At 36.6% G+C, this 22,629-nt stretch overlaps 2 protein-coding genes across 2 annotated transcripts; one reads left to right on the top strand and one right to left on the bottom strand.

Annotated features, from left to right (window-relative positions):
• Positions 1-10,434: 10,434 nt before the first annotated feature.
• LOC109001215 (protein DYAD-like) lies at positions 10,435-13,909 on the top strand. The gene is made up of 8 exons (XM_018978414.2): positions 10,435-10,575; positions 11,609-11,992; positions 12,080-12,460; positions 12,555-12,603; positions 12,676-12,759; positions 12,878-13,212; positions 13,303-13,420; positions 13,512-13,909. The coding sequence occupies exons 2-8, from the start codon at positions 11,691-11,693 to the stop codon at positions 13,635-13,637; spliced, it is 1,395 nt and encodes a 464-aa protein (XP_018833959.1). The 5' UTR covers positions 10,435-10,575; positions 11,609-11,690; the 3' UTR covers positions 13,638-13,909.
• A 2,704-nt stretch (positions 13,910-16,613) lies between these two features.
• Positions 16,614-19,450, bottom strand: LOC109001225 (acyl-coenzyme A thioesterase 13). The gene is made up of 3 exons (XM_018978428.2): positions 19,227-19,450; positions 18,294-18,437; positions 16,614-17,016 (listed from the first exon to the last, which is right to left on the bottom strand). The coding sequence occupies exons 1-3, from the start codon at positions 19,398-19,400 to the stop codon at positions 16,873-16,875; spliced, it is 462 nt and encodes a 153-aa protein (XP_018833973.1). The 5' UTR covers positions 19,401-19,450; the 3' UTR covers positions 16,614-16,872.
• Between the last annotated feature and the right edge of the window lie 3,179 nt (positions 19,451-22,629).

Below are 22,629 nucleotides of genomic sequence, written 5' to 3' on the forward strand. Positions count from 1 at the left end.
AAATGAGTACTAAGTGCTTTAATGACATCAGTAATAAGAGTGGAATCTGAACCTGTCACTATTATATCATCTACTTACACAAGGATAAAAATACTAGCAATGGCAATACATAGAATAAACAAAGAGGAATCTGAAATCAAGCATGTAAAACCTAAGGAAACCAGCCTATCACTTAATTTCGCAAACCAAGCCCTAGGGGCTTGTTTTAATCCATAAATGGATTTTTTAAACTTTTAGACATATGTAGGCAGATAAGGATTTACAAACTCGGGAGGCTATTTCATGTAGACTTCTTCCTCAAGGTCCACGTGCAGAAAAGCATTCTGTATGTCAAGCTAGTGCAAAGGCCAATTAGATGAAACAACAAGTAAAAGTAAAGTGCGAATGGTTACTGGTTTCACCACTAGACTGAATGTCTCAGTGTAATCCAGTCTGAGTTGTTGATGGAACCCTTGAGCAACAAGGCGAGCCTTGCGACGCTCAAGGGAACCATCTACACGCTATTTGCTCTTGAGTATCCATTTGGATCCAAGAAGATTGTAAGATGGAGAGGGCGAGACCAGGTCTCATGTGTGGTTTCGGAAAAGGGCATCAAACTCAGAATTCATGACAACTCGCCACTCTTCGTATTTTGATGCTTCGAAAAAGGAACATGGTTCTTTTAGTACAGAGGATGACGAAGATGTTTCTGTGAGGGAGTTGGAAATTTTGGACGAAGGCCAAGAAATGGTGCCATCATTGAGATGCTTTGGACACTGAATATTGGACTTTGAACGGGTAACCATCGGGTGATGCGATGGTTGAGTGATTAGAGGTGATGGAGGTAAGGAAGGGGCTGGAGTGGAATTGGGGGGAGAATCAGTGTGTGCGGCAGGAGCAAAAAGAGAAGAACAAACCCTAGAGAATGATTCGAGAGGTGAGGATGAATGAAGAGAAGATGGGCTAGAGATAGTGTGAGGGTTGGTCGAAGGAGACCTATGAGGGATGGGCTCCAAAGGACTTAGTGAAGAAGCTGGGCCCAAGAATTCTAAGAGTTGAGGAATAGGAGGCCCAGTAGACAAAAAACTAGGAGAGGGAGTAATAGGAAGAGTAACGGACTCAGATTGAGATTTAAAGGGAAAAACAGTTTCATCAATTGTAACATCTCTCGATATATAAGTTCTGCCTGAAGGGATAGGCATACATAGATAGCCTTTATGATCTGGGCTATAGCCCATAAAAACACAGGGTTGTGAACGGTAATCCATTTTATGTTTGTTAAAGGGACGCAAGTTGGGCCAGCATAAAGACCCAAAAACTCTAAGAAAATGATAATCAGGAGTTTGGCCCATTAACATTTTAAAAAGACATTTATCTTGTAATAATGGTGTGGGCATTCAGTTTATGAGGTGTGTGGCAGTAAGGAAGGCCTCGACCCAATACTTTTGAGGAACCGATGCATGGGATAAAAATGAGAGGCCTGTCTCAACAATATGACGATGACGACGTTCAATACTCCCATTTTGTTGATGGGAGTATGGACATGTAATACGGTGAGAAATCCCTTGTGATTTGAAAATGGATTGAAGTGGACAAAACTCCCCACCCCAATCAGACTGAACAAAAATGACGTTGGTGGAAAAAGTATTGTGAATAAATCGAAGAAATACAATGATAAGAGATGTAACATTTGATTTTGACTGCATAGGAAATAACCATAGAAATTTTGAGTAGTCGTCTACAGTAGACAAATAAAAACATGAACTATTGGAAGAAAGTAGGGGAGCTGGGCCCCATACATCTAAAAACAACAATTGAAATGGGCTTGTGGACCAAGATGAGGTAGTTGGATGTGGAAGGGAGTGAGCTTTTGCTTGAGCACAGGCAGGGCAAGGAAGAAGTTTGGCAGAGGAGTTGAGAGGCAGCTGAAACCGTTGGAGGATGAGCTCGGTGGTGCGAAATGATGGGTGCTCCAACCGTGAGTGCCAAAGTTGGGCAGAAGTGTGGGTTCCAATGAAAGCTTAAGGAGTGGTGGTGGACGGTGGCAATAAGGATGTCTGCAAGGCATACATATTGTTTTCAACGAGACCCTCAAGCAGAATCTCCTGAGAGCTTTAATCCTTCACAAGAAAAAAATTAGAGTGAAATTCAAAAAAGACACGATTATCTTGATAGAATTTACGAACTAAAAGAAAATTTTTAGAAATTGCTGGAACATGAAGAAGATTATTTAAGGAGAAATTGCCAGAAGAAGTGGTCATTTGAGCTGAACCAATGTTGTGAATGGGCAAGGATGAGCCATCGCCAATCTGACATGAACAGGTCCCTGATACTACATTGATCCCTGGTTGAGATTATGAATATCAGGTGTGAAATGATGAGTTGCGGCTGTGTCGAGAAACCATGTATTGCGAGGAGTTGTGTTGATAGGTAGGGATGTGAGATTTGTCGTAAGGGATGGAGGAGGGGGTGCTTGATAAGTCTGGTCAAAACGATAGTAGCAGTTTATGGCAGAGTGCCCAGGTTTATTGCAAACCTGACAAACAGGACGTGAAGAAAAGGATGAGTTTGGAGCATAGCCACGAGGTCCAGTAGAGTGACCTCGCCAACCAGAGCGACCACGTCGTCCTCCCCGAGCTGAGAAAGGGGCACGACCAACAGTAGGAAAATTAAGAGCAGATGGGCAAGTGATGGTAGTGTTGGCAGAGAGGTTGGTGCCTATGAGAAGAGATTGATTTTGATGATTGAGGCAAGACTCATGATTCAATAAGAAACTGTAAATTTGATGAGTAGTGATTGGATTTGGATGTGTAGTAAGCAAAGTGACTATAGACTCATATTTAGTACCCAACCCAACAAGTAAATATATAGAAAACTCAGAATCGAAGAGAGTGCAACCAGCAGCTCCAAGTGAAGAAGCAAGTGATTTTGCTTCATTGAAATACTCAGAAATTGATTCAGACCCTTTCTTAAGGGTTGCTAACTGGTACTAAGTATGAGCAACGTGAGCATTGGATTTGGTAGAAAATAAATTCTAAAGAGTAGTCCAAACAGCACATGAGGTTGTACAGTCAAGGACTTGAGCCAATGTGTTTTCGGAAAGAGAAGAGTTGATAGTGGAAATGAGTAATTGATCTTGCTGAAGCCAACGTGTGTGATCTAGATTGGGTTTATTTTCAAGCATATGAGGAGGGGAGGGTAGGGATCCATCCACAAAACCAAGAAGATGATGACCTTTTAAAAATGGCACAATCTGTGCCTTCCAAAGTAGATAATTGTCAATTGTTAATTTGACTGTGACGAAATGAGGAGTTGAGTGTATGATGGAAGAAATGACTGTGGAAGGAGATTCAGAAGTAGCCATACTTTTTGTTAAAACAATACAATTCTAGATGATTCTATTTTATTCTTTTGGAATATTTTCTTATTCTTCTAGAGTATTTGCTGAGGTCTGTAACTGCATGGTAAATATTGATACTGCCTTAACAAAGGATAAGGTTTTATTTATTTTTAAATGATAATATTGTTTTTTTATTTGGTATATTCTTTGAGTTATTGGTGTCACATGCATGGAATCATAAACGGCCCCTTAAATGATTATAATGAATTAGAAGTTAAGCAAAGTTTGGTATATTATTTGAATTTTTTTGTCCCTTTCATCACTTGAGCAAAGTTTTATAAAGAGGCATCAAATATTAAAAAAAAAAAAAATGTTACTCTACCAAAATCTAAAAAATATGTAAATCCAGTTTTTTTTTTCTTCTTCTTGATCTTCTGAATGAAGTAGACTTCATTAATAAGCAAGGTCTTAATACAATAAGCAAATATTACTACTAATCTATTTAGTGTTCAACTACATCCGGTGGATCCTTACCAATATGAAAATCTAATAGACATTGTGGGATTTTGAGTAAGGGTATGCTTCTAGTTACATTGTTGGATGCTCCCCATTGCGCGATGGCATGCACACATTGATTCTGAGAACAATGCATTTTAACCGCCTTCCATTTTTCAAATTTTTTTAGCGTTAATCTTGTCTCTTATTATACCTTTTGAAAGCCACTCTTGGTTTCCTTCTAGGTCCTTTAAAGCTGATATGGTTCTCTGAAAGTCTCCTTTCACTATGATATTCTTTATATGTTTGGATTGAGCTTCATGTACTCCTATGAACGCTGTCATAGCTTCTCCTTGATTTGGATTGCAGCTCCCTGATTGCTTAGCTATTATGAATACAATATCACCAATGTGTAATCTGCATATGGCAGTAAATGTGCTACCATTTTGTCTAACTGCTACATCAAATGTAATTGAAAAAGTTTCTGGAGGAGGAGGGGACCAACTGTTGTTGCTATGCAATTCTTTCCATTCCCAAGCATTGCAATGATCCATGTATGAATGTTGACTCTTGTAGCAAATTGATCTATCGATAGGATTTGAAAGTCATGGACAATCTGATTTTTGTAAAACCACAAATTATCCATTGCAATCACCGCATAGGGTTGAAATTTGTGGATATCAGATTCCAAAATTTGGATTTTATCCCGAGGATCTAAAATGCACAAGATTCAATTGTTGATGTCCTGCCTACCAATGGAAGAGACGTTAAAAGGCTGTGGTGATTGTCTCCAAAGAATTGTGGAATATGAGCATTCTGAGAAAAGATGAGAGATAGTTTCTTTTGTAGAATTACAAATTGGACATATAACTTGATCCTCATTAAGGGAAATACAGCTTTTTAGTAAGGATCTTATTAGAAGAATATTGTTGAATACTTTCCACAAGAATAATTTAAGCCTGTCTTGGATCTTTAAAGACCACATTTTTCTCCAGATTGAGGTAAGTTGTGGTTGGGTGGTTCCACTGTTCTGAATTACTAAGGCAGAGTATGAAAATTTAATTGAGAATTTTTCCGAAGAGTGATGAATCCACCTGAGACTATCTCTTATATTATGAAAGTGAAGCTGAGCAAGAGAAATTTTTTCAATTTCGTTGGTAGTGTCCTAGGAGAAAAGAGATTGTAGGAGGATGGTGTTTCATCTTCTAGGCTCCTCAAGAACTAGTTTAGAAACTCTCATTTGTGGATCTTGAGTTATAAGAGGTGATGATGGATTTGGAATTGGAGGGGAAAGAGTAGGAATCCAAGGATCAATCCAGACTTTGGTGTTGACTCCATTATTAATCTGCATGCATAAACTAGAGGCTAGAAAGTGTCTTTGTTTTAGTAGTCCTTTCTAGAATGTTGTGTCAGTTGGTTTGGCAGAGATGGTCAGTCAGGATACTTGTTTCACATATTTTTCAGCGATGAGAGTCTTCCACAAACTGGTGTTATTGCTAAGAAGGTTCCACCCTATCTTACAAAGCAAAGCTTTATTAAAATGAAAAGTTTGTCTCATTCCAAGACCTCCCATGGAATTGAGTTTGTAGATGGATTTCCAAGATTTAGGAGTGAAATTATGGATTTTTTTTTAAGTCAAAACACCACTAGAATTTCATGAAAGATTGATCAATTTTCTTTGAGATGTTCTTTGGAATCATAATACTAGACATCAAGTAAGTTGGGACGGAACTAGCAACAAATTTGATCAGGGTTGTTCTGCCAGCTTGGGATAAGAGTTTCTTTTTCCAACCAAAAAGTTCCTTTTGGATTTTCTCAAGAATGTCATTGAAATTGTTTCTATTTGGTTTTTCAAAGCTGAAGGGAAGACCAATATATTTGATTCTGTATGAGGAGGCTTTGAAACTCAGTATTTCTTTGATAGATCTAATAATTGAGTTGGAAGAATTTCTACTGAATTGGATGAAAGATTTATCTATATTGGTCTTTTGTCCAGACCATGAAGAGTACTTATCAAGACACCTGAGAAATGAGTTTGCATTGCTGATAGTTGCATTTTCAAAGAGAATCAATTCACCAGAAAAAAGAAGGTGGGTGATGAATGGTCTATTTTTGCTGATATTAATACCATGAATATTGCCCATTTTCCTCTTTATTGATGAGTCTAGAGAGCACTTCACTTCCTATGATAAAGAGAAAGGGAGAAAGAAGATATCCTTGTCTTAGGCCTCTAAATGGGTTAAAACAACCCACTAGTTCTCCATTTATAACCACTGAGAAAGAAACCGTGGTTATGCACTTCTTTATCCATTTGATTCATTTATGATTGAATCCTAAACAGTTCAAAACAGTTGATAAGAAGTTTCATTCCATAAAATCAAAGGCATTCTCCATGTTAGTCTTAATAGCCATTAGTTTTTGTTACCCCTTTTCTTTTTGAAATGATGGAAGATCTATTGGGCTACTATTGTGTTTTCTTAAATTACTCTATTAGGGATGAAAGTCAATCGATGAGGAGAGATGAACTTGTGAAGAACATTTTTGAGTCTATTGGCTGGGATTTTTGCAATCATCTTATAACAAACATTGGAAAAAGGCTTATAGGTTTGTATTGGTGCATTGTACACGGTGATTCAATTTTTGGGATAAGAACTATGTGGGTATGATTTAACTCTTTTAGAAAATATCGATTGATGAAAAAAAAAATTATGGTCCTGGTAAAATCATCCTTCACAAAATCCCAATAGTACTTGTAAAAGAGCTCAGTAAAGCCATCAGGGCCAAGTGATTTGGAAGAGGGTGTTTGTTTAATAGTCAAAGCACTTTCTTCATCATTAGGTATTCTACATAGGGTCTCATTGTCATGACTGGATAACTTGTTAGGAAAAAGATTCTCAAGATCATTAGGAAAATCAGGTTTAGAGGATTTGTAAATTTTTTGAAAATGTTCCAAAAACATGCTTTGGATCCTTGAAGGGTCTTGAACCCATTGATTGGTCAGTTCTTTAAGGTAATGAATGTTGTTCCTTCTTCTTCTCATGATGGAGGTCTTATGAAAGAACTTAGTATTAAGATCCATGGTTTTGAGCCATTGCAGTCTAGATTTTTGTTTCCAAATGATCTCTTCCCTTTTGAGTTGTTCATGAGGCATTGTTTTATGCTATCTTCAAGGTAAAGAGAGTTATCAGAAGAATTTTGGTTTTGAACTTCAATTAATTGTTGATTTAACTTCTTAATCCTTGTTTGTATATATCTGAAGTGATTTTTATTCCAAATTTTTTAAAGCTTTTTTTTTTTGACAGATTTTAGTTTTTTAGGGAGTACATAATCAGCAAGACTTGTTATGTTCCTTTCCCAAGCCTTTGCCATGACAATAACACTGGTAGGGTCTCTAACCCAAAATTCTTCAAACTTGAATGTTCTTGGAAGTTTCATGGAACCAATGGTATCCAGGAGTAGGGGAGCATGGTCTGAGGAATGGATTGACAAATGAAGAATTTTAGGATTTGCAAAAAGAGTGGTCCATTTTGTGTTGGCCACTTCTCTGTCAAGTCTTTCTCTAATATGGGAGTTGTCATGCCTCTTGTTTGACCATGTAAATTTAGAACCAGAGTACTCTAGATCTGCAAGTCCATTATGGTTCATGAAAAAATTTAGGCCATTAGGTTGAAAAGAGGATGCAAAACGTTTACCTTTAATTTTTTCAGACTGATGAAGAATTGAGTTAAAGTCACCTAATCCTAAAATTGATCCAGGAAAAGTTGACACTATGTTGTTAAGCAAATCCCAGATAGCTTGTTTCTAATTGTGATGTGCAGGACAATAAACAAGGATGAGAAGCCAAGGTATATGCACAGGATCAGAATATACCATAAAATCCATTACATTACTAGATATATACACAGGTTCCACGTCTAGTCCTGGATGCCACTTACACAAAAGTCCCCCCCTCCCCTAATTTTTCAAGGGAGGAACATGCAGATAAAGAGAAAAATCTAGCCTATTCACAACACTATTAGTCTTAATATTAGACAAAATCGTTTCCTGAAGGAAAACTAAATTAGGTTGGTGTAACCTGATCTGAGCTCTCAGGGAACGCATAGCAGAGGGTCGAGCAATCCCTTTGCAGTTCCAAAAAATTATTCTCATATCTGGATTGGTGGCAAATTAGGCTCAACCATCTTAGACATTTCATCATGCGAGGTTTGTATCTTGGTTGTGTCTTTTGCCCTAGCCATCTCTGCCAGTGATTCGTTGACATCACCATGCCCTTCTTTTCCACCCAAAGGATCTAAGATTGTGAAAGTGGGGTTTTGATTGATTATACAAGCTTGGAGATTAGCAAATCTCTTCTTCAGTGGAACCTCTACTTCTAGATGAGTGACTTCCCTCTTATTTGGGTTTGTTTGAGCTTAGGGATGGCGTTTTTGGGTGTTCACTGCTCAAGGACTCTGGGTACAGGGATTCAATGGTTGATGGGTCTGAAGGGTTTGAGTGTTTGAGTCATCAGTCTTCTCTCCATTGAATGGTTCCTATATGTTGGTGAGGTTAAGACCAGATTTTTCTTTGAGGGTAATACATGGGCTCTGGTTACCTATTGGGCTCGAGACTGTATAAACTTGAGAATTTATATGGTCAGTCATTTCTTTGGAAGCAATGCTTGGGCTTTGGTTGACTAGTGGACCTGTGACGTTCTCAAATTGTGAAATGATCTGATGGTATACTGAAGGGCCCTTGAAAAGGGTACTGGCGTCGATTGGGTCCTGCTTATAAAAGCTTAAGGAGTCATGTCTTGAAGTATTCTGACCGAAAATTAATTCAGAGATCTCATGTTGTGGTTTCTTGAGATTTAGGGGACAAGATTTGATAAGGAAGATGACGAGAATGGTGGGCTCAAGGCTTGAAAGATTTCTGTTAGAAAAGGATTTGGGCTATGGGCAGCAAATCGTTTGGTAGCAATTAATGAGGCAATCGGTTTACTGAAGACACACTGTTCATCTTCTTCCTTTCGTTCCTCTGTTATTTCTTCTGTTCTTTTTTTTTTTTTTTTTTTTTTTTTTTCTGTGGCTCCTAGTGAACGTGCTTAAACTATTCCATTGTCTCGCATATGGAATTTCTGCCAAGATGTGAATTGCCCTGGTTATCAAAATTGGCGTAATTTGGTCATTTTCCATGAACATTTTCTCTTTCCCTTTGTGGAGCGGATTACTTGCAAAGGCTTGAGTTTTGGGTGGCTAATCTGCGACTAGATCTCTGATGCAAACTGGCGGCAGTATGCTTCTTTGAGGCATCTAAACTTCATTTGCACGTTGATTTGATCTATATGAATCATTTCTTCTAGCCATGGGATTTTCAGCTCTCATATATGGTCCATATTATGATATTTCGAGTAGAACAGAGTACCTATGGCAAGCTTGGGCAATGTGACCTAAATATCCACGTGCATAGCAGAAGTTTGAGAGCCTTTCATACTTGATTAGGATTTTTTTCAATTCACAGTTTGGCCTTGACAAATCAAAACCCTTTAAGAGAGGTTTTTCAATATTGATTTCAACTTTTAGTCAAAGATACATTTTCAGTGCTACACCGAATATGGAGGCTTTGTCTATTTTAATAAGGTTGCCTAAAACCTCTCCTATTTTTTCTGCATTTCGATTTGTGAGCATTTCCATAGGAAGACCATGGATCTGGACCTAAAACACCGAAAAATTCAACGCCACTTCTTGTATACTAAACCCTGGTGGCTAGTGTCTTAGCACCATATGGAAACCCTTAAAGTTCCATGGGCAATTGGCTAACACTCTTTCTTTGTCTTGTTGAGTTGGAAATGTAAACAAGAAAGTGATGGTGTCTATATCCTCAATTATGAAATCTGAAATAAAGCTTCAAACAACTTTGATTGTGGCATGGAACGTATAAGGTTTTGAGGATATCAGCGTACCAACTAGTGCTAGATTGGAATGATTAACTGGCCCTACCTCTGGTTTAAGCTGGAGATTACTCCATAGCAGTGCTTCAGTCTACATGATGAGCTTAACAATATCAAGTAGTTGTGATGACATGTTGGTGTTGATTGTGGGATGATTTACGCAGTCAGGATTGGGTGGTTTTTGTTGAATTTGGCGGAAGGAGTGCTGGAGATGTCTTATGGATGGCTACTAAGAGGGAAAAAAAACTCCCACGAGAGGTAGAGAGAACTCATCCTAGAGAGAGATGAGTTGGTTCTTTTGCTGCTATTTAATATGTAAATCCAGTTACATAGACTATTCTTATTTACGATTAGTTTAATTAATGAATGCCTTTTTTGACATTACCTCATTGTTTTCGCAAATGAGATGCGATGAGTTGATAGGAGTTGTAAAAACAAACAAGACCTTAGGGTTTATGAGAATCTGGTGGTTAGGGTTTAGGAAAGGAGAAATTCTACTCGTCAGCCATTATTCACTCCCACACCTACAACTTATTTTTTCTATAAGGTATGAGGTGTAAGATAATAACTAGTGATTGATAAGAATAATTTTTCTTAGAAAAGAGTTACTCAAGATCTTAATTTTTTTTTATTGGTTGCTTTTAAAAGACATAATGATAAAAATAATAATTAATAATAAAGGAATTCACTATTTTCTTTTCTTTTCTTTTCTTTTGGCTACAGTGTCGGCCTCTCCTAAAACCCTTTTCTCCTGCTCTTTCTTCTCCTTGTTCTTCTTCCCCAAAATCCAAAAACCCCGTTGCCTTTTTTTACTAACCAGATTGTCCCCAAGGTAATCACTCTCTCTCTGTCTCTCTCTCTCTCTGGTTTGTTTGTGTGGTTTTATGTGAATTTTAGGGTTTTTCAGTGGCCTTCAATTTTTAAGTACTTGAGTTTCCGGACCCATTTGTGTTTTGTGGTTCTATCTAAAACCATAATTTATTTTTATTTCTTTGGAACTCTATTTAGGGGTTTTTGCTATTCTTGTGGCTGCTCTAAACGCTCCCGCTATGGTTCTTACTTCTAATTTTGGGTTTTTTTTTTTTTGTTTTTTTTTTGTGTGCCCGCGCTTTTTTGGGTAATCCTGGAGTTCAGCTTGCTTTCTGAGAAAACGAGGGAATTCGAAGGAAAAAATAAGTTTCAGTCATATAGTTTGCTTGAAAGGGTGCTGGGTAAATGAAGTATGTCTTGTATGCGATACATTATTTTATTTTTCTATCTGTTTAGGCTAGTTTTGCTGGGGTTCAATGTAGATCTTATACATCTTGTTGATCTTCATTAAAATTGGGCTGTGCATTGATTTTTATTTATGAATGCTACCTCGTTCTTATAAGAAGAGAACTTTTTTTCTTCTCATTTGAGAGAGAGAGAGAGGTCATCAGAAGAAATGTCTGTGTCTATTTGTTGACCGGTAGGGTTACAAAAGGAATGATAATTTTAGGATGGGAGCTCCGGTTGTCAGACTACAGGATTGTGTTGTTTTCGATCATATACAGGCAAATGATTTTAGTTTGAATCATGCTTCTTGTGTAATATAAATATGACACCAACTTCTCCTTTTCCTGTGTCACATTCTTCAAGCGTTTACATATGATGATTTTATAGGGATTCATTTTTTGTTTCTCTCATATGTGTCTATGTACTTGGGCTATGCCTCTTGATTTGATCATTCAAATTTCCAATTACCTATTAAAAAATCAAAGGATTCATTTCTTAAGTGTTAAACATGTGATATCGTTTCGTTTGTAAATTGGCATGCATGCAATATAGAGAAAAAAGTCAGCAAAGGTATAACTAAAGTATTTAAGCATTCTCTTATGTTGCAGTTGGTAAGTGGCACTCAATTTCTGGGGAACTGGGTGGAGACTATAAGAAGGGATTTGTTGATCTTAGCTAGGAGACAGAGTGATGGCACAATGGGCTGGTCGAAAACAAGTTGGGTGCATTAGTGAGTATGGAGAAATTAAACCTCGATGTTTATTGAGAATTGCTGAGGATGTAGTGTTGATGGATGAAGTTAAAGCAGCAGTTAAAGATGAAACTCTGGCAATATCAGAAATTAGGAAAAGAAAGCGACTGGGCCGTTGTCAACTTAGAGAGATGAAAGCAGCAGAACGCGTGAAGGAAAGGCAAAGCATGAGCTACATTAGTAGGCAAAGTAAGCGTGATGCAAGGAAGCTCAAGGGTGTAGAAAGATGGTCTGCTGAGAGGTTAAGCCAATTTATGATTGCTGTTCTAATAATTTCTGGTTGTTTTAATCTGCTATGTAGGTTTTGAATGAAATATGTATTATGCAGGTATGAGCTGGCAGAGCAAAGTATGTTTGAAGTCTTGAAGGCTGAGGGAGCAACTTTTGGGAATCCAATTTCCCGTCTGGCACTGAGAACTGCTGCTCGTAAACGCATTGGTGACACTGGACTGCTAGACCATTTACTGAAGCACATTGATGGTAAAGTGATACCAGGGGGGACTGAGAGGTTCCGGCGTTGCTTCAGCCCAAATGGAGTTATGGAGTATTGGCTAGAGAGTGCTGACCTGGCTAACATTCGGCAGGAGGCTGGGTGGCAGGATCCTTTTTGGTTTCCTCCAAATAGGTGGCCAGGTTGTGCGTCTTCTCTGGATTCTGTTTCTTCTGGAGAACTGATGTTGCTTAAGAAAGAAATGGTCAACCTGAAAAGGTAGTGAACTGGAATACGTAAATTTTGATACTAAAATAGGTCATTATCATTGCTATCATGTGTGCCCCTTATATTGGTCCATTTGCATAAACAGAGATATGCAGGAGTTCATATCCAAGAATCAAGAACAATATCCGGCTGAGGTGAATTTTAAACATAGTATGTATATTGTTAATTGTGCATTAGGAAACCCAATTTTTGTGTTATCTTGACAGGTGATGCATAAGGATTTGGTGAAATATAAAACTACAGTTGATGAGCACCTAAAGGAGATCACAAATTATTTGGTTGGAATTAAGGTACTAAAAACATACACTTGATCTCTCACCTAGTATTTTTTTTACTCTATACCAATAGGATAGATGTTTTTCTAAATTCAGTTAGGTGAAGCTCCCTCGGATTTTTATTTGTTCGCAGGGGATGCACGATGAATTGATAGCATGGAAAGTTCAAGTTGAGCAACAGCTGGTTGAAATTAAAAATTCCTTGAGCAGCATACAGGCATCAAAGCAAGACACTGCCTTGAGTCTTCTGGACTCTGAAAGATGGGAAGATTGGCTTGAGAGCAGTAATCTGGATAGCATCCAGGGTAATGAACTTGCACCTTTTTATGAGAGTGCAAATCTAGTTAATGTTAAGCAAGTGGTTGCAGTGCAAAACCCATACTCAACCCTACCACCTCAGATGGGATCTGACCCTATTTGTGCAAGAGATCTAGAGCTGTTTAAGGAAGAAATGGGCAAAACAAAGAGGTAATAGTATAGTACTCGGTAACTCAAACTTTTATGGACATTTGTTATAGTTGATCTTACTTATGACGTCTTTTTCCTGCATAAAAACAGAGATGTCCCAGAGATGGTGCCCAAGAAGCAAGAGGAAGATCATGCCAACGTGACCCCAGATTCTTCTGCTACCACCAATTCAAAGTCAGACCGTGATAACTCATTACTTCCATTTCAGGTGATGTTGTAAAGCAGATGAAATTGAATGTCTGATAATAAATTCATAGCTCAACTCAATAATTTCCCCGTGGAATTATCTGTACTGACAGGAAATGATTATGGAGCTGTTTAAGTGGAAGGATAAGATGGAGCAGCGGCTGGAGCAGATATCAAATTCTGTGAGTTGTATGCAGGCATCAAACCAAATAGATTTTCTTCAGCCTTTTAGTTGTTAAAAGTTAGAAATCATAGGATAGAATGTCAGTCAGTTCCATGTTCTGGAGAACCATAGATACGATTTAGATTAGTAGGATTTAGATCTTGTATAGCATTTACAAGTCAAATGCTTGACTCCCTAGTTCAATCTATTAGCTGATAGGATTGTTATCTAACACACATGAAGAGTCAAACCATGTAATTTAATGAGAAAATTTGTCATCAACCTTTACTTAATTATGTGGTGTAAATTGTTAATATTCTGCCTTTGACTGGGATGGGGCTTAAAAAACCAGTTGGTTCCGTTTTGGATGGTGTATATCATCTTGACTTTTTTGTGCTGGAAACAATGAGCTGTGGACCTTGCTTATTTATTTTGGTATTTTTGGTTGAGTTGATATATAAATATAATTAATTGCAATAGTATACGTAAATCATGGTATTTACTATTTATGATTTAATCTTGGCTTCAATAATTGGTGCACGACATGCACTCAAGTCATGAAGAAGGCTTAGGTCGAAAATCTAGCCTTGGTGATAGTGCTGTTCTCATGGATTGCTTTAATGCTATGTTTTTTACTTGTTTATTTGTCACTGTAAGGAACCTCTTAAGTTTATGGAATGAATGCATCAACTACTTGCTGAAAAAAAAAAAAAAAAGGGAGAAGTGTTGTTCATCATCTTTTTAATTCATTCTCGATCGTACAAAAATCCATGGAGAGATTACCAATTTTCATCATTCATTTACTTCAATTAATTAAGATGAGTTCCTCGTAGTTCCAAGTTCAATGAAGTTTAGTTTGGGTGAAGGACCTCACGGCAGGGCGGCTCTCGATGATGGAGATGACAATGGCACGGATGTGAATTATATATTTTATTATGACCATTACAACGATGATAAACTGATGATAACGGTAATGATAATGATAATGGTAGGATTGTGACGGCAGCAATGACGTTACTCCTGATGATGCAATAATAATGATGGATAGATGGTCATGGTGGTGGCAATGATCATAACAATTTTCATGATAATCGTTCTTACAAGATTTTAAACTTGAGTTTAAGCGAAAGGTGGATGGTCAGACATCTATTCGGTTTAACTTGAGTTTATCATCAAATTATGTATCAAACAAATTCGAGATTTTTCATGAATTATTTAATTTTGACAAAATAAAGTATTTATATTATATTTTATAATATTATCTTAAAACTTGTTTAAAAAAAATTAATTAATTTCTTGTTTTAAATTAAACTGTATTAGGCTAAAACACTTGTTCACCTCGTTAAATATATTCGGGTGTCGGTGCCAATGGTTTTTCAAACATGTGAGATATAATGGGATTTCATGTTGATGTTGATATGAATTATCCTCTCCAATACTAGTGAACGTGGCTAACGGGGCAATGGATCTGCTTCTCATATCATGAACCAAACAGATTTATCTTCTTCGAACATTCTTCTTATGGATGGAACGGCACTGTTTAAAAATATTAATGTTCGCAAGTGGAGCTTAACAACCCCTCTTTCACTCCCAAAATCTCTCCCTAATACCAATGATGGGTACCAAGATGAACCTAGTTTTAAAGATCTTTTACAAGTTTTAGATTGGTCAATTACAAAGTCAAGAGCTAAGAAGATCAATGAGACAATGCAAGAATTGGTACAATTTATTTGGGATGAAGCTAGTAAGACTCCAACACTCAAGATTGACTTCAGAGAAAGAGATCCAGTTCTGATCCACTTGATACAAGTTATGGAAGACATGAGTTAAAATTATTCTTTGGATCTTATTTAATTTATTAAAATAACTTATTTTATTAGTTATAGGAATTAGTCTAGAATAATAGGGCTTGAAGATGTTTGGCCTATATATATTTTGTTTTATGAACTAGAGTTTCAAGAGAAGTTTTTAAGAGTGGTTTAGGGATTGTTTTAATTTACAGTTAGGGTTTCTTTTAGGAATGCCTTGTCTTTCGCTCAAGGGTATTTTGGAAAATGATTTTATGTTAACCTAAGGTTTTTGGGGGATTGAGATATGTAAGTTACTGTAGTCGAGTACTGAATCCGCAGCACAATTTGCTCAGGAATATTTTTGGAAGACCAGGATTTATTTTGGCTAGGATTTTAATTAGATTTTGGTTTATATACTCTTTGTAACCTCATTTTTATCAATTTATAAAATTTAATAAGTTTATTCATTATGAGTTGAGTTTACTTATATTGTTCTTGATTGAATTTTTAAATTTATTAAAGGTAAATCACAATCTTTGTAACGTTCCTCCTTGTAATCTGGATTCTTGAGACAGGTTCTTCAACGGGTCTAAATTTTAATATAATCTAAATTTTTTAAACGAGTTTTCAATAGGTCTAAATTTTCTATCCATTGACTTGATTTTGACTTTCTTAAGTGAACTTTTAAATTGATTGTAGGTTCAAGAGATTTCATTCCCACAAGTTCATATCATTTGTAATTCTATACGATCCGAACGCCCAGGCTAATGCTAGGCAAAATGAGAGCCGGGGTCCATTTGAGATTTTATGGCAATGTGTATCTGTACGATTAACTTCATGTCTATTTATCTATCTCCTAATTGAATCATCCAATTCACGCAGCAAAAAGTAGTCCCTCACTCAAGGATATTGAAACATCCTCATTCCAGAAAGCACCTCAAATAATCAGAGTCTACTAGATCTTGAAATATTAAAGAGTAAAACGTGGTGTCTGGATACTTCATTTTCTTTCTTTCTTTTGATCTCTATAAAACCTGGGGTCATGCAATTACTGCCGATCGATGGAGATATTAGTCGATTGTAAAAGGTTGTGAACTGATGATATCTTCCAATCATAAGATGAGCTTTCACATGGACTAACATCATACAAACTTCAGTCTAGAAGATGGTATGGATCGATATGATCTTATATGTGACGTCGAAATGTCCTGATGGGATTGTAACCTATGGCAAATCTCTAGAAGATTATTAACATAACCATAAACAGCAGAATAATCAACATCAGAAAATTCTTCAAAGACCATTCAGATGCCATAAGACATTTACATTTGCCTATCAAAAAATAAAATAAAGGAAAAGAAAAGAAAGAGGGAACTCGCAAAAATTGGAAGGGGTAGGTAAAGTTCCAGACCTCCAGAATAGGTAATTCAAGCACATGTATTGTTAAACAATCATTATTTTATTTACAATGGGAACGAAACTACAACATTTTCGAATGAACGAAAAAATAGAAGCACGTTTTCACATCTTACTAGGCACAGCAAGGTACTTGGTATGACGCCCCTGAGCAATAATTTTGCCAGTCTTTTTCTTCCTCAACTCAACACTGACAACTCCAACAGCCTTCCCAACACGTAAAACCCTACCCTCAATCTCAATTTCCTCCTGCCTTGACAGCAAGAAAAGCTGTAAGCATGAATATAAAAAACAACACGTTGCTGCAAGAAAATGCTAAAAAAGGGTCCTGAATTCCATGGAATCCAAAAGTCAATTTGACACTAGAAAACAACTTCCATAATTATAAAGAACCTAATTGTTAACCCAAGCCAGCTTTGAACAAAAACATAAAATCAACCAAGATATATAACTTGAAAATATTGACAAACAAAGAGAGGAATAAAAAGAATAAAGGATGACCAAAAACATAAAATACACGGCTTCAACACTTATAAACATATCAACCAAATAACATCAGATTCACTGCATTATGGGAGGATGGAGTTTTGTTTGAGCTAGAACTCATTGATGCTTATTGGTGATTGCTTATCTAATATTGATAAACATGTAAAACAAACGACATTGGATTCACAGCATTCCTATGGGAGGAGGAAGTGTTATTTGAGCTAGAGCTTATTGATGCCTGTAGGTGAATGCTTATCCAGCATTCTTATGAGAGGAGGAAGTGTTATTTGAGCTAGAACACATCAATACTTATAGGCGAATGCTTATCTGAACTCAAATGCTTATCCAACCTACTTCACAGTGGTCATGCATTATCTTGCTTCTTACCCCTCTCTCTCTCTCTCTCTCTCTCTCTCACACACACACACACACACAAAATAAGAAAGGATGTACTAGGAGTTGTGCTCCATACTTCCATAGCATTAACGCAAACCATGCCAATACCGGTACAAGTATACCAAGTAAAACTGTGGTCAAGGAAGCAATGCTGACTTTTCTTGAATTTTTTCCACCAAATTAGGTCCTATCCATTATCTCCTTCAAGCCTCAATGTAACAACTCAAGGAAGGCCGGAGCCACATTTGGACCATACTTCAAACGGACTAGTCAATAATACAACTTGAGTCCCTTGAAATTCCTTATAAAGGACAAGAACTTCTCCGTTACAAGTAATGTGGGATCTCATTCACCACCTATACTCACTCAATATGGGGGTATCACACTCAAGGGAGAAACTAAGAGGAGCCATCCAAAATACACTTTTTTCTAAGGATGCAATTGTGCCCAAGAAATGGTGAAATCAAACTGAAATAACAAAAAGACATGCTAATATTGCTGAAATATGTACAATACCGGTAAGCATAAAATAATATCTCTCTGTTCGACTCAGCTTTCCTGATAGATAACTTTTAGAACACAAAAAGTCACAAACAACTCAAGGACAAGGACTTGAGGTAACAAATAGTAGGAAAATCACTCACATCAGCAAAAGCAGCATCTAAGTATGAAACGTTGATCTCCACCGAAACTCCAGTCACTGGAGCTCCAACAGTGTATATCACAGCCGATCCCACCATGTCCACCAGTGTTGCCGTCGCTCCACCATGCAAGGAATTACCAGAGTTCTGGACGACATAGCACCAAAAGCATATAACCAGGATCAAAGCCAATTAGTGAATAAAAACAGTTCCAGAGAGAACGGGGAGAGGATTCCCGAAGCACTCTCCCTGCTTTGACAAAAAACGATATCCACTTTTTATTGGCACCCGTATTCGGAACAAAGTCCCGACAATCCCGGGATGCACAGGAACTCGATTAGGAGTTTTTTCAAGTGTAACTCTGACTAATTCAAGAAAAAATTCTCCCTTCCGATGACCCCAAGCTTGTAAATGCAGATTTTCAAACCCATGACGTTCGTTTTAAAAAAGAAGACATCGCTGATTGTGAAAAAGCACTTCCAAATTCCTCACCAGACAGTACCCAAAATATCCACTTTCTCTCGTTTCCCCTGTCATCTCCTCACATGCGAAGCGAGGGTCATTCTCTTATTACTAACGTTCATCCACAAAAAGAATACAAGTGGGTGAGAGTTAGAATTCCTTATTCTAAAAGAGACCCAAAACTATACCCTCCATTTTTTTATAATTTTCCCGATCAGCAACTAAAGGTCTAATTCTGATCGATTTTTTTCACAACGGGGGTTGCCACCAGATTCCTAAACTGAGAGGCAGACCCAGAAACGAGATCGTTGAAATTCCTTACCTGTTGGTTAAAACTAAAGTTGTTTTACAATGAAATAGCTCGGCGTCAAATTTTTATTTTTATTGTTTATTTTTCTTTGAAATAAAACACATAGTAATCAGAGAGAGAGAGGTTTGAAGCAGAAAAGTGCAGAAGCAGATGTAGGAGCCAACCAGTAAACGAGTGGGGACTTTGAGGGAGCAGATCAGACGGCCGGGTTCGATGAGATCGACACGCAGGCCTTGCATGGTGAATCGTTCGAAGAATCTCAGAGGCAGTCCATCGATCGTGGCTGCGTTCTCTTCTCCTCCTTTCTCCAGGTATCTCTTCACTGCTTCCAGTTCCATTCTCTCTTCGTCTCTCTGTGTTCCGGCTAATGCGTGGCAATTTGCACTCTAAGAAATTTTAATATACCTCATTTATACCACTAATTTTGTTTATTGACGAGTCATCTTGGCTTATTAAAAAAAAATTAAAAATATAAATATAAAAAAATAAGTAGTTCTACATATAATCGTAAAGTGCATAACCGCCGCGTAATCGTTTTGAAAAAGAGTGAGATTCACTATTAAAAAATTAATTTTTTTTCATGTGGGTCTCATGTTTTATTCATTTTTTTCAAAGCGATTACGCGGCGGTTATGCAATTCACGATTATAAGTATTTTTTCTCTAAAAAAATAAAGACAATTTAGAATTTTAGTAATTTGTTATGTTTTTTTAGTTTTATTACCCAACTTCCACCACGCTCTACATTTTTTTAAATTTTTAAATTTTTTAATATTTTTTTAAAAATTTTTTTAAGTTTATTTTTTTAAAATTTTTTATTCATTATTCATATAATAAATATTTGATAAAAAGGAAAAATAATAAAATTAAAAAAAATATGAAATGTACAGTGTGAATAGATTGTGAAAATTTATTTTATTCATAAAATTTATACAAATTAGAAGATATAATAACATTATTTTATATTTTTTTGCACTACGCCGTGTCCCCTCAAGGCTCACCTTTTGCCATTTCCTTCAAAAAAATAACAAAAATTATGCTTGCAACCGGCTTGGGGAACCGGTTGCATAACTGTGTCCTACGTGGCGTTAAACGGCATCGTTTAACATTTACTAATGGGAATTCGTGTTTCCCCCTAATTTGCGTTTTCACATTTCACTTTCACGATCACTCCCTCTCGATTTCTTCTCTCCTCCCCATTCCCATCGTTTTCCTCCGCACTGGTTCGGTCAGCGTCGAAACGAGTAAGTCGGCGCCCTCTTCTCCACCAGTTCCACGAAAGCCGATTCATCTTCTCCACCATATCGACAATCCGAAGCCTACAGAGCAGGTAGGCACTTCTACTCCTCTTCTCCTCGAACCCAAGACCCACAAACCCTGCAACCACGGCTCTTACCACATCACCAAACCAGCACCAACTTATTTGAACCCACGAAGCCTTGTCGTCTTCGAACACTAGATCTGAAATGTGAAGCCCTAACCCTAACTCGTAACCCTAACTCGTAACCCTAACCCTAACCCTAACCCGTAACCCTAACCCGTAACTCATAACCCTAACCCGTACCTCAAATAATTTGGCATAATCATCAATCGGGCCGATTTTCAAAATCAGGTTAGTTCTCTGATTGTTATATTTTATTTTCTATTTTTGAGGTCCGATTAAGAACTTCACTTTGAATCCCTGTGAAGAATCATAAGAAAAATTAGAGATGTGGACAGAATTTATATTTGATGAGCAATGGATTCTGAGGAATAAATATCATATTTAATTAGTTAGAAAATATTAATGGAACATTTGCAAGAAGAGGTAGTACTCATATATACACTTGGTTTTTTTTAAAAGAAATATATATTTGCAAGTCAGTTTATTCACAAACGTTAAATAAATTATTGTTGAGGAAATTTGTTGCATGAGTTAACACAATTTATAAAAAAGTATTTTTGTTTTAATATCTTAATAACTTTATATAATACACACCTAATTATTGCTTAGCTCAACGAAAAGTAGATGGTTCAGTTGATTTTTGGCCCTTTTTAAGTGTTAACTCGATATCTAGTACAATTATTCTCATGTAACTGCTTGCGATTGCACTTTCATATATACAATCAGCTTATTTCAGTACTCATGTCTGCTTAAAGTATGGAAGACCTGGCCTTTAAATTTGCATATGCTGTACGTGTTAATTCTCAAGCATGATCTTGCCTCCTACTCTGTTATTAGTACTACTGAAAATTTAATATGGTTATTTTTTCTACCTTTTGGTATGTCCACGAAGTTGCATATCCCACATTTTTTGCTTCTTGGGATTGATACCTATTACATAATATAATTGGTATTCTCATGTTTAGAGCAGAATACATATATAAAAACCTTCATGAATATTGGTGTGAGTACTTGCGATATCTAGTACAATTATTCTCATGTAATTGCTTGCGATTGCACTTTCATATATATCAACTTATTTCAGTACTCATGTCTGCTTAAAGTATGGAAGACCTGGCCTTTTAATTTGTATATGCTGTACATGTTAATTCTCAAGCACGATCTTGCCTCCTACTCTGTTATTAGTATTACTGAAAATTTATTATGGTTATTTTTTCTAGCTTTTGTTATGTCCACGAAGTTGCATATCCCACATTTCTTGCTTCTTGGGATTGATACCTATTACATAATATAATTGGTATACTCATGTTTAGAGCAGAATACATATGTAAAAACCTTCATGAATATTGGTGTGAGTACTTGCGATATCTAGTACAATTATTCTCATGTAACTGCTTGCGATTGCACTTTCATATATATCAACTTATTTCAGTACTCATGTTTGCTTAAAGTATGGAAGACCTAGCCTTTTAATTTGCATATGTTGTACATGTTAATTCTCAAGCATGATCTTGCCTCCTACTCTGTTATTAGTACTACTGAAAATTTAATATGGTTATTTTTTCTAGCTTTTGTTATGTCAACGAAGTTGCATATCCCACATTTCTTGCTTCTTGGGATTGATACCTATTACATAATATAATTGGTATACTCATGTTTAGAGCAGAATACGTATGTAAAAACCTTCATGAATATTGGTGTGAGTACTTGCGATATCTAGTACAATTATTCTCATGTAACTCGATATCTAGTACAATTATTCTCATGTAACTGCTTGCGATTGCACTTTCATATATACAATCAGCTTATTTCAGTACTCATGTCTGCTTAAAGTATGGAAGACCTGGCCTTTTAATTTGCATATGCTATACATGTTAATTCTCAAGCATGATCTTGCCTCCTACTCTGTTATTAGTACTACTGAAAATTTAATATAGTTATTTTTTCTACCTTTTGGTATGTCCACGAAGTTGCATATCCCACATTTCTTGCTTCTTGGGATTGATACTTATTACATAATATAATTGGTATACTCATGTTTAGAGCAGAATACATATGTAAAAACCTTCATGAATATTGGTGAGTACTTGCGATATCTAGTACAATTATTCTCATGTAACTCGATATCTAGTACAATTATTCTCATGTAACTGCTTGCGATTGCACTTTCATATATACAATCAGC

Source organism: Juglans regia, chromosome 15 (assembly GCF_001411555.2).
Source record: "Juglans regia cultivar Chandler chromosome 15, Walnut 2.0, whole genome shotgun sequence".
Taxonomy (NCBI): domain Eukaryota; kingdom Viridiplantae; phylum Streptophyta; class Magnoliopsida; order Fagales; family Juglandaceae; genus Juglans; species Juglans regia.

Coding starts and splice junctions, on each gene's coding strand:
- LOC109001225 (XM_018978428.2), bottom strand. CDS start 19,400: ATGGAACTGGAAGCAGTGAAGAGATACCTGGAGAAAGGAGGAGAAGAG. Junction 18,438..19,226: donor AAGTCCCCACTCGTTTACTG/GTTGGCTCCTAC, acceptor TATGTCGTCCAG/AACTCTGGTAATTCCTTGCA. Junction 17,017..18,293: donor TAGATGCTGCTTTTGCTGAT/GTGAGTGATTTT, acceptor CTGTCAAGGCAG/GAGGAAATTGAGATTGAGGG.
- LOC109001215 (XM_018978414.2), top strand. CDS start 11,691: ATGGCACAATGGGCTGGTCGAAAACAAGTTGGGTGCATTAGTGAGTAT. Junction 12,461..12,554: donor GAAATGGTCAACCTGAAAAG/GTAGTGAACTGG, acceptor TTGCATAAACAG/AGATATGCAGGAGTTCATAT. Junction 13,421..13,511: donor ACTCATTACTTCCATTTCAG/GTGATGTTGTAA, acceptor CTGTACTGACAG/GAAATGATTATGGAGCTGTT.